This window comes from Protomyctophum parallelum, assembly GCF_964188405.1.
Source record: "Protomyctophum parallelum genome assembly, chromosome: 16".
NCBI classification, from domain to species: Eukaryota; Metazoa; Chordata; class Actinopteri; order Myctophiformes; family Myctophidae; genus Protomyctophum; species Protomyctophum parallelum.
The window spans coordinates 15,497,474-15,507,698 of NC_139711.1; the positions used below are offsets into that span (position 1 = coordinate 15,497,474).

The 10,225-nt window shown below is 42.1% G+C and overlaps 2 protein-coding genes across 2 annotated transcripts in view; one reads left to right on the forward strand and one right to left on the reverse strand.

Annotated features, from left to right (window-relative positions):
- Nucleotides 1-1,129, reverse strand: part of LOC310873910 (matrix-remodeling-associated protein 5) — a 75,889-nt gene extending 74,760 nt beyond the window's left edge. Inside the window, exons 1-2 of the mRNA XM_083786494.1 lie at nucleotides 1,064-1,129; nucleotides 410-782 (exon numbers count right to left, since the gene is read on the reverse strand). The gene's annotated coding sequence lies outside the window, so the exon portion shown is untranslated. The remainder of the gene's footprint in view (nucleotides 1-409; nucleotides 783-1,063) is intronic.
- A 4,857-nt stretch (nucleotides 1,130-5,986) lies between these two features.
- On the forward strand, nucleotides 5,987-9,896 carry vgll1 (vestigial like family member 1). Its single transcript, XM_083785328.1, has 4 exons — nucleotides 5,987-6,217; nucleotides 6,938-7,157; nucleotides 8,215-8,616; nucleotides 8,954-9,896. Exons 2-4 carry the CDS (start codon nucleotides 6,959-6,961, stop codon nucleotides 8,983-8,985), a joined length of 633 nt encoding a protein of 210 aa, XP_083641454.1. The 5' UTR covers nucleotides 5,987-6,217; nucleotides 6,938-6,958; the 3' UTR covers nucleotides 8,986-9,896.
- The last annotated feature ends 329 nt before the right edge of the window (nucleotides 9,897-10,225 follow it).

The following is a 10,225-nucleotide window of genomic DNA, read 5'->3' on the forward strand; positions in this document are numbered from 1 at the left end:
TACATAAATGATAAATTACAACATAATGTTTGTTTTAGTCCTCAACACAAACATAACATTTCTCTTCATTGTCTATGGTGTTTTAAACAAGCATCGTTGAAAAACAAACATTAAAGCTGTATATAGGAGAGGCTACGGCCCCTCAAAAATCACACCTGTGTGAAGTGAGGGGCGCTAATATATTAAAGTCTAACTCATGTTGCTATGATTAGCTGATGTAATGTTGATGTAAAACAAACAGATAAAACAAACATTAAAAACTCTTTGTTAATGGCATTTAATGTTTGTTAGTGACTAAACAAACATTAAACTCTGTCCATTATCAATGGCGTTATTAATGTTTGTTTAACTAAAAACAAATACCCTCAAAAATATATAGGCCTAACTGTGTTTTCTGTATGGCTCTCACCTCATTGTAGGAAGCTGCGTCGGGACTATCCTTCAAAGATCCTCATCAACCTGTCCACTGCTCTCCTGGGTCTGAACATGGTCTTCCTGCTAGACTCCTGGCTCGCGTCCTTCCCCAGTTACGGCCTGTGCATCTTCACCGCCGCCACACTCCACTACTTCCTCCTGGCGTCCTTCACCTGGATGGGCGTGGAGGCCGTCCACATGTACTTCGCCCTCGTCAAAGTCTTCAATGTCTATGTGCCATTCTACATGCTCAAGTTCTGTGCCCTGGGATGGGGTAAGTTACAGGCCAGGATGGGTTGGTTCCATTCAGCTGAATTTGTGGACCATTTACTGTTGCTCTTAATTCCTCATCAACATGACGGTGAAAACTGCAAAATAATAATACAAACATTCAGGGTTTGTTCTTAATCGACATCATTTCACAGTAAAAAGAAAACAGGTGAGTAGCTAAATGACATACATGCACACAAATCAAGGCAATTAGCAGGATGCCCTACACCTGTGCACTCTAGGCTACTATGCTCTGCAAACACCAAACAGCAGCAAACATTGTTAAAGAAATAACTTTTCTTCTTACAAATAAACATGTACAAAAAGTCACAAAGTTGTACAGAAAGTCAACATAACTGAAAACAACACCACAACTTACGGCATTGCCTCTAAAATGCTTCCATGTGTGTTAGATGGGATTCTAGGCTCACAGCTCTGAACAGCCTGTGCTCTCTGTGCAGTGTGTGCACTGCTGCATCAAAATGGTGCAAACAGGAAGTGACTCGCATTAAATACAAAGAGTTTTCAGAATAATGGCACTGGTAGCCACCTTCACAATAAAGTATTCAAAGCCCTTCTAAGGTAAACAGAAATACAAATGTAAAAAGCAACACAATGTTTCTTTACTGAATGGAGCTGGTCATGGACCAAAAAGACAGCAAATCATAACCTTTTTCCTCAGAGCAATGGCAATCTGAGTGAAACAGTGTGTCTTCCAGTGGTGGAAGAAGTAGGTAGTAGGTACTCACATTTTTTTGTAAGTATCAATGTAGGAATACTAAGTGAAAGACCTATATTGAAGTTAGTTACTAGTTACTTCAAAGTAACTCAAGCTTTCAAATAATGGTAGTGGAGTAAGTACCGGTACTATATTTCCCTCTGAGATGTGGTGGAGTAGAAGCAAAAGTATTGACATTTTGAAATACTTAAAAGTAAAAAATACCTCACAATTGTACTTAAGTACAGTACTTGAGTAAATGTACTTTCTGGTGTCTTCACAGGTATTCCGCTGGTCATCGTCATCCTGGTATTAATCATAGATAAAGATGTCTATGGTCAAGCTGTGCCACACAACTCTAGTGAAGTTCTTCATACGTTTCAAAGCTCAGAACAATTGTAAGTATACTGTAGCTGGCCTATAGTCAAGACCATGCACCTACTCCCAGTTATGTAAGTATACTGTAGCTGGCCTATAGTCAAGACCATGCACCTACTCCCAGTTATGTAAGTATACTGTAGCTGGCCTATAGTCAAGACCATATGCACCTACTCCCAGTTATGTAAGTATACTGTAGCTGGCCTATAGTCAAGACCATATGCACCTACTCCCAGTTATGTAAGTATACTGTAGCTGGCCTATAGTCAAGACCATGCACCTACTCCCAGTTATGTAAGTATACTGTAGCTGGCCTATAGTCAAGACCATGCACCTACTCCCAGTTATGTAAGTATACTGTAGCTGGCCTATAGTCAAGACCATATGCACCTACTTCCAGTTCTGTAAGTATACTGTAGCTGGCCTATAGTCAAGACCATATGCACCTACTTCCAGTTCTGTAAGTATACTGTAGCTGGCCTATAGTCAAGACCATATGCACCTACTTCCAGTTCTGTAAGTATACTGTAGCTGGCCTATAGTCAAGACCATGCACCTACTTCCAGTTCTGAATTAAGACTAAGACCAAAACAGGTTGGATATTTTTCATGACTTAAGCAATGACACTAATTTGCATGATTAGAGTAATACACTGGATGTAGAAATGGACCAACTATGCTTCTGTTGTCTGTATTTCAAGCTATTGATCAAACAAGCAAATAAGTGAATGCAGCAGAGTATAGCCCAGTCGTAGCCATGGGGAATTGCCTTTCGGCTGACGTTTTATCCCACATGAGAGATCAGGGTTCAAATACAGGTGGGCTCAACTGGGTTCATGTTACCCCCTGGAGAAGTCAGACAGTGAATGTGAATATACATATCTCCCTCGGCCAGGGGGGGTTCCCTTTGACTGAATGCCGGGGTCTATGCCGGGGAGACGTGGGGTTCGAAGCCAGGTGGTTCCACACAAACAATAAATAAGCACTCTCCAGTGTCTGAGACCGGGATAAAACAGAGTCAAATTAAAGCTTGTGAAAGTTTTAGGGCGGTGGTGGCTCAGGGGTAGAGTGGCTGGATGGTAACCGCAAGGTTGCCAGCTCGAACCCCGGCTCCCCCAGAGTTAGTGTCGAAGTGTCCTTGATCAAGATTCTGAACCCCTAATTGCTCCCCTGATGTGCTAGTTGTTGCCTTGCATGGTTTCACCTGCCATCGGTGTGTGAATGTGCGTGTGAATGGGTGAATGTAATGCACAATCCATATAAAGCGCCTTGGATAAAGGCGCTATATATAAATGCACCATTTACCATTCATCCCCTGCTCTCCTCCTATCCCCACCAGCTGCTGGCTCCAGAATGACGACGCGTTCTTCTACGTGACGGTGGTGGCGTACGTCCTGCTCGTCCTGCTGTGCAACGTCAGCGTGTTCGTCGTGGTCCTGGTGCAGATCAGGAGGATGAAGGCCAACAATCCGGCGGGGAAAAGCCGTGGCTTCCTCCACCACCTGAGATCGGTGGCCGGTCTCACCGTGCTCTTGGGACTGACGTGGCCCCTGGCCCTCTTTGCCCAGGGGCCGGCCGCGGTCAGGGTGACTCTGCTCTACATGTTTGCCATCCTCAACAGCCTGCAGGGTAAAGAGCAGAGCATGGGAAGAGTCTCACAATATCCTACTCAAATACGAATCAAGTAAAAAAATATATAGAATCAATTATGATTCTCAATTTCAAGGCAAATTTGCCGCTAGCATTTTGAACGATTCTACAAATGTCTTCTAAATCCTGACAGCCCCAAACTCAACTCATTATCATTGTGTGACACCAATCAAGCAACACTAATCAGTGTGCTGCAATTAATTGCAGCACACTGCATACTATGTGTATGTGTTGGGAAGTGAGATATATTTTGGTTTGCTTCATGGTGAATATTGAAGTCTAGTATGCTTATGCTATAAATGCTTGTGCATTTCAGGTTTCTTTATTTTTGTGTTCCACTGTCTGATGAAAGAGAACGTGCGGAAACAATGGAGAATCCACCTGTGCTGCGGCCAGTTCAGACTGACTGACTACTCAGGTACCTACTGTATACTGTTCAGACTGACTGACTACTCAGGTACCTACTGTATACTGTGTTTGCCTGGGGCAGTATGGGAAGGGCACCCTGCGACAATCCTGACCTGAATATTGAATGAATTCAAACTGCTGTAATGACATACAGATTGTTCCAGGTAAAATTCTCGACATCTAGGAATGGAATGTGACCTTTCAAAGGGTCGAATATGCAGGCACATTGTGCTACTATAGTAACTCCCCTGAGATATGAGTTCCCATTTTTGAGTTCTTATTCAATTGTACTAATTACAATAACCCCAGGCCACAATCACACAGTGTTTTCAAGGTGAATCGTTGTCGTTATGTCCCCTGTGTGTATTCAGGCTGGAGCCAGTCTTTGAGTCAGGGAGGGCGATCCAAACACAACCAACTAGTCCATTCCATGGATTCCAACAACTCCTCCACCACCAGGAAGATCTCCAACTTGTCCACCACCAGGAAGATCTCCAACTTGTCCACCGATTCAGCACTGACAGCACTGCCGGAATGATTAACCCATTCTGACCCAAGATCAGATTCTAAAAATGTCTGTTTGAAAATGATAGTTTTCTGAAAAAGCCATGTTTCTATGTCAGTCGTTCTTCGATTTTTCAAAAATAGCAGACCTACAAGCTCGTAGCGCGCCACTCGGTGGCGCGCTATGAGCTTGTAGATCTGATATTTTTTAATAGCTAAAGCATAACGTAATGCTAACACCAAAAGGGGTTCCCGCCCAGCCTTATAATGTTAATTTGATTGTAATCAAAATTACATGTTTTAATATGCATACCAATTTTCATCTCAATTGCATTTATCGTGCAGGACTAATTTAGCAAAAGGCCGATGCACACATCAGAAGGCTAGTGACAGGTGCGTAGGGCAATAGAGCATATATTAAAAAGGGTGAAAAACAAAGAAGGCGGTCCCGCACACTGTCAGACACTTGCCAAAATGTTGACGTTTCGGTCGATTAGACCTTCATCAGGACAGACCATTGTCTTTTCTTTGTTTTTCAAAGATACCCTTTTTAATGGTGCAGGACTTAGATATATAGTTGAACATTTGAACAGCGCTACCATCTGGCTGACTAGGAAAGTTTTCCCCAGTCTGAGTTTGCACATACACAGTATTCCTGAAGGTTCATGTCTCTAGCTAGCATTTACCATCTTAAATCAACAGAAAAAGTATGTTTTTTTTCTGCAACACAAGCACATGGTTACATTTCACTGAGCATCAAGTCTGCTTACAGTTGCTTTGTAGCTTCAGTTTATTTTTGGTTTAGTAAAAAATAAAAGATAATTATGAATAAAATACATTTTGAGTGGCTCCTTAAAGGAGTGGATCCTTTAAACATATGTTTTCAAATGATTTAAAGGCGTCTGTTCATATGCGTAAAAACTACAAATCATTTTCATGGAAACATTGTCTTACATTGCTGTTTGATATGGGCGACTGTGGCTCAGGAGGTACAGATCTGTTTGGGAACAACCCCCAGGTCATTTACAATCTTCTGGCGTAGTGTAGTAACCTAGTGTAATTAAGCAAGATACTGAACAAAAAAAAACTGCTCCTAATTGTTAGGATGGTATGTGCAAATTCCATTATGTGCAAATGTACATCATCCCATCACACATTTATTAGGGTATTCATTATTAGACATGCAAATGTCTAATAATTGATTTACATTAAAGAAAATGCAAGTTATGTGGCTATAACTTACTGTACATGCTACCACATTGTTTTACTGAATAGGATAGAGACCAAACATTGTCCAAATTGGTGTAAGTACGTATAATTATTTCTTCACACACACACATTCTTTTCTTTATCTGACGTCCAGTATCATCAAGTGAATACCAAACACAGTAGGAATTGTAAGTTAGAAAAAGGCTTCCTCTGTAAATAATACAAATATTTTCTACGCTATTGTAACTGAGTCTCTTCAGTCAGTGTTGTAAAACAGAGCATAACATTATGGCAGTGTGACACTGAGGGTTTTTTATAAGGTGTCATTCAGGTTATTCTGCCATGGCGGAACCGGCTGGGTGGCATTCTGTTCATACCTGCCATGAAGCATCACGCCCTCCACGTCTAGCAAAATCAAACAGTCTGGCCAGAACGGTGCAGGTTCAACCAACCGAGGTCTGGTCTGCTGAAGGAAGGGAGAGGAAAGAACGCAGACAGAAACTGATTATTTCAATCTAATGGATTCGATTGATGTCCACGTCGAAGTCAAGGGACATTTATTCAAATTTTGGCTCTCGCTCATGTAAGCAAGTACACCTGCTTTGATCAGCTGGTCAATCCAAGGACGTGGTCCTTGGTCATCCTTGAATAGAAATTGCCTGGTCAGGTAAGGGAACACTGACGATTTTACTATGTAGGCCTAATACTAATCATAAACTGTTGATTTTTGAATGTGTTTGTGAAAGTGATAATTCCATTGTAGAATAACTTTTTATTGGCACCATGCAATGGATATAGCTAGATGTACAGTAGTTGAACAACACAATATATGTCTTAAATATAACTAACAATGTTGTGGCATTTCATATTTGTAAAGGAATATTTGCAGCTCTCTCTTGTTTTCAGATAGCCACGGACGTACCTCTGTCCTAGAATAGATTGAGTTCATGAATTGTGTCAGATTCCGGGAGGGAATCAGTCAGTATATTACCCACACAGAAAGGAACTTTGATTTTGATGTAAGGTTATTTTAAAATCTGCAGTGTGGCTCCACATAAAATGAGCATGCCTCCAAGTGGTCCAGTATGGTAACAGAGTTAAGTTGTGTGAACTTACTGAATTAAAATGTCACTTGGGTGCTTTGCAAAACAACAAGAAAATAAGTAGTTCTGTAACCATATAAATCATCTATAAACGTTAGAAACATGTACGTGAAATGTCTTCTTCGTATACAAATGTATGTGTAAGACCAAAACATCAACGCACCAAGAAGTTCTCGTTTGAACCTTATTTATTAAATTTCTTTAATGAATGTTTTTATTACATTTTAAGAGTTTATCAGCTTTATATTTGATATAACATTTTGTGTCTGTTTATCTGAATCTAGTTTCCCAGTGAGAGCTGACATATGGCAGACCACTCGGGGAACCCCATAACGGTAAAGGTGGAGGACCATTCCCAGAGCATCGTCCTGACATACTTCCAGGGGGACATAGGCAGCATGGTGGACGCACACTTCACCCGCGCCCTCAGCAAGTCCTGCAAGGCCAAGGCAGCTGGAGCTCCCCCGGGGAGGAGCAAAAAGAACCGCAAGGCTGTCAAAACAGGTGCGTGCAAGTGGTGGAACTCACATACTGTACTATACTCGCATGTTTTACAGTACCAATACTGCAATGAATGTAGGCCCGGAAAATACTTGAGTAAAAGCACAAAGGTATTGGTAAAGTGTACCCTTGATTGAAACCTTAGTTTATAAAATAAAGAAATTATAATTTTATTAAAAAGATAAGATCTTTGAAAATAGCAGATCTGGCCCAGGCCGTAGCGTAACGGTCTGGGCACCGGACTGGTAATCAAGTCGCAGTGTGCCGCGGGTTCGACTCCCGGACCCGACACGGCCTTTACTGCATGTCATCCCCCCATCTCTCTCCCGTTTCCTGTCAGCCTACTGTCTGTCCCTTCAAAAATCAATAAAAGGCGTAAGCCGCAAAGAAATATCTTAAAAAAAAAAAGAAAATAGCAGATCTACAAAGGTCGGGTATTTTCAAATGGCCAATAGGACTGAAGTGGTTAATGTAGGCCTGTATGTTTTATAATATTAATAATATACATAGGTAACTAGTAGCCTAACTAAAGTTTTCAAATAATTGTAGTGCAGTAAAAGCACAATATTTGGAAATACTGAAGAGAGTACAGTACTTGAGTAAATGTACTTAATGACTTTAACACTGTCTCTACAACAGCCCACAATATTGTCTGTCTGACTGACCTGTACACGAAAATAGCATATTTACAGTACAGATCTGTCAATAGGATAAAGCACAAAAAAGGCATGTGAGCTATAAACTGTTCTCCGTTGTAGTCTTTTTCCTTTGAGGCTAAATGAAGCCACAGGCATGGTCGGCTGTAGCTCAGGAGATAGAGCAGGTCGTCCAATGATCCCTGGGTCGGCGGTTCCAATCCCGGCTCCTCCTGACCTGTCCACCACTTTTACTCAAGTACATTTTCAATTCCATACTTTTACTTTCTAAACTAGTTCTAAATTGCAGTATTGGTACTTTTACTTAAGTAAAACAATTGAGTAGCCTACTTTTTCCACCACTGAGTACAACAGATCATATTCCCACTATACAGTACTACTGTCCTTTCTCTGTTCCCTTCCAGAACAAGCAACGTCCTGCCAGTGGAGCATTGCTCCGTCCACCTCATACTCCGAAGCGCAGTTTCAGTCCGCCTCCGGAAGCCATCAGCTGAGCAGCCCCAATAAGGAGCCCCACTCTGTCCTTCCGCTTGGCCCCGCGGACAACCTCCCCGGCCCCTGGCCCTCCTTCCCCACCAGGCATCCAGGTCTGTCCCCCATGCCGTACTCCCTCTCCCCCGAAGGGTTCGGACTGAGCGGAGTTGGACAGCAGTACGCCAATTCTTTGCTCAACCTGCTACACAGTGACCGAGCGGAGGTGGGCCAAAGCATGGGCTCGGGCTCCAAGACAGACCTGCTGCCCAGCTGGACGACGGCCCCTCCAGGGTACAGGGATCCCGTGGACCCGGCTGTAGGCTTTGAAACCGGTAGGTCCGACTCACTCAGATTTTGTTCCAAAGGTTTACAAAGACGCTCACTCTCACCATGTTGAGTTTAGGCTCCTGTTAAGTTCATCAGTGGCGTGCACAGATAGACACTAGGGGGTGCATTTTTGTACAGTGTACAGTATGTGGACCATGGTGACATTGATCAATTCTAATATATTATTTATGCCCCAAAATCTATAAATCTCACACTATTAAGGCAACCGGACGGTTCCACTTGAGCACCTGCCCCTCTAAATGTCTGTCCACGCCACTGAAGTTCATCCAGAGGGGTTCCATTCCATTTTAAAATTCTTCATACTTGTTTCACTTCTTTCAGGGCGAGACAAGAAGGACCTGTATTGGTACTGAGAGGGGCTGCAGGGGGATAGAGACAAAGAGAGAGACATTTACAACCCATCACACCTGGCTACAGACGCCACAGGGGCCACGTGCCTCGCTGTTTCACCCTTGTATAGCTTTGGGCGGATTCTTGCCAAACAAGTACCGCCTCTTCTCTCAGAACAAGGAAGAAGCTCTTCCATTGCCTGCTCCATGTCTCGGTGAAATGACCTCAGTACCTTGACACGCAACAGCTGGAAACAGCCTCTGAGAGAAGCTGTTGTCAGTGTTCTCTGACAAACCTGTTCATCCACTATCTCACTACTCCCGTAAAGCCTCAGTGACGCCTACAGTCATGCAGGTTGTTCCTACAAATATGTGCGCCGCAGATTTTGAAAAGGGACATTTTATTGTGAGTCAAGCAGGGACAACCGTTTACAGATCAATATAGCTAGTACAGTGTTTTTAAGTTATAAAGAATACCATGAAATCTTCTTATGTGTACAGTAACCTATATAGGGAAACTATGTTTAGAGTTTAGAGTTCACAACTTGGATTATTTTCATTTTGCTGTGAAGATATTTGTGTGCAGGTGAACTAACTATCCAGAAATATATGTGTAAATGATAGTTATTGTGTAATTCTGCGCTTGGACTTTGCAAAAAAAATAAACATGTCAAATATAATAAACTGTAAGAGATTAGCAAACAGAAAATCACTACCCAGAATGTATGCAACAATACTGACATCCAGTGGCCAACATTGACACCAAGATGACAGGTGATATGGTAAAGACATGAATAAATGAGTGGAGAAACATAACGAATGCAGATGCTTCCATACATGTATGTATACTATTTGAAAATGTAAGCAATTAAGATAGTATCATGCACTGTAGCATGCCTTGAAATGATGAGCAGGCTCACCTCAATTTTGGATCCATGATAAAGTGACATGATGCATTTAGAAAAGCTCACATTCGATGACGGTGATGAATTAGTGTGATACAGTATGTACTAGGCTATGGAAAAACAGATGAATGAGAATGTTGAATTGTTGATGCAGGACTGTTGGCAAGAAAAGCCTGTCAACAACTATTGAACACAGAGAGGGATTTTAAAATAGAATTGCAGTGCATAGATAGACCCCTCATTACAAAGACAAATGCACATTTTAGCGTGCGGCGTTGCAAAAACCATATAGGCACTATCTGGTCTACACGCTACAGAGATGTGGCAAAATGGGATCTTGTCAGATGAAGCACTGAGAA

Excerpts from the sequence above, each read along its gene's own strand:
- vgll1 (XM_083785328.1), top strand. The coding sequence starts at position 6,959 with ATGGCAGACCACTCGGGGAACCCCATAACGGTAAAGGTGGAGGACCAT. Across the intron at positions 7,158-8,214 it reads CCGCAAGGCTGTCAAAACAG|AACAAGCAACGTCCTGCCAG; the intron begins GTGCGTGCAAGT and ends GTTCCCTTCCAG. Across the intron at positions 8,617-8,953 it reads GGCTGTAGGCTTTGAAACCG|GGCGAGACAAGAAGGACCTG; the intron begins GTAGGTCCGACT and ends CACTTCTTTCAG.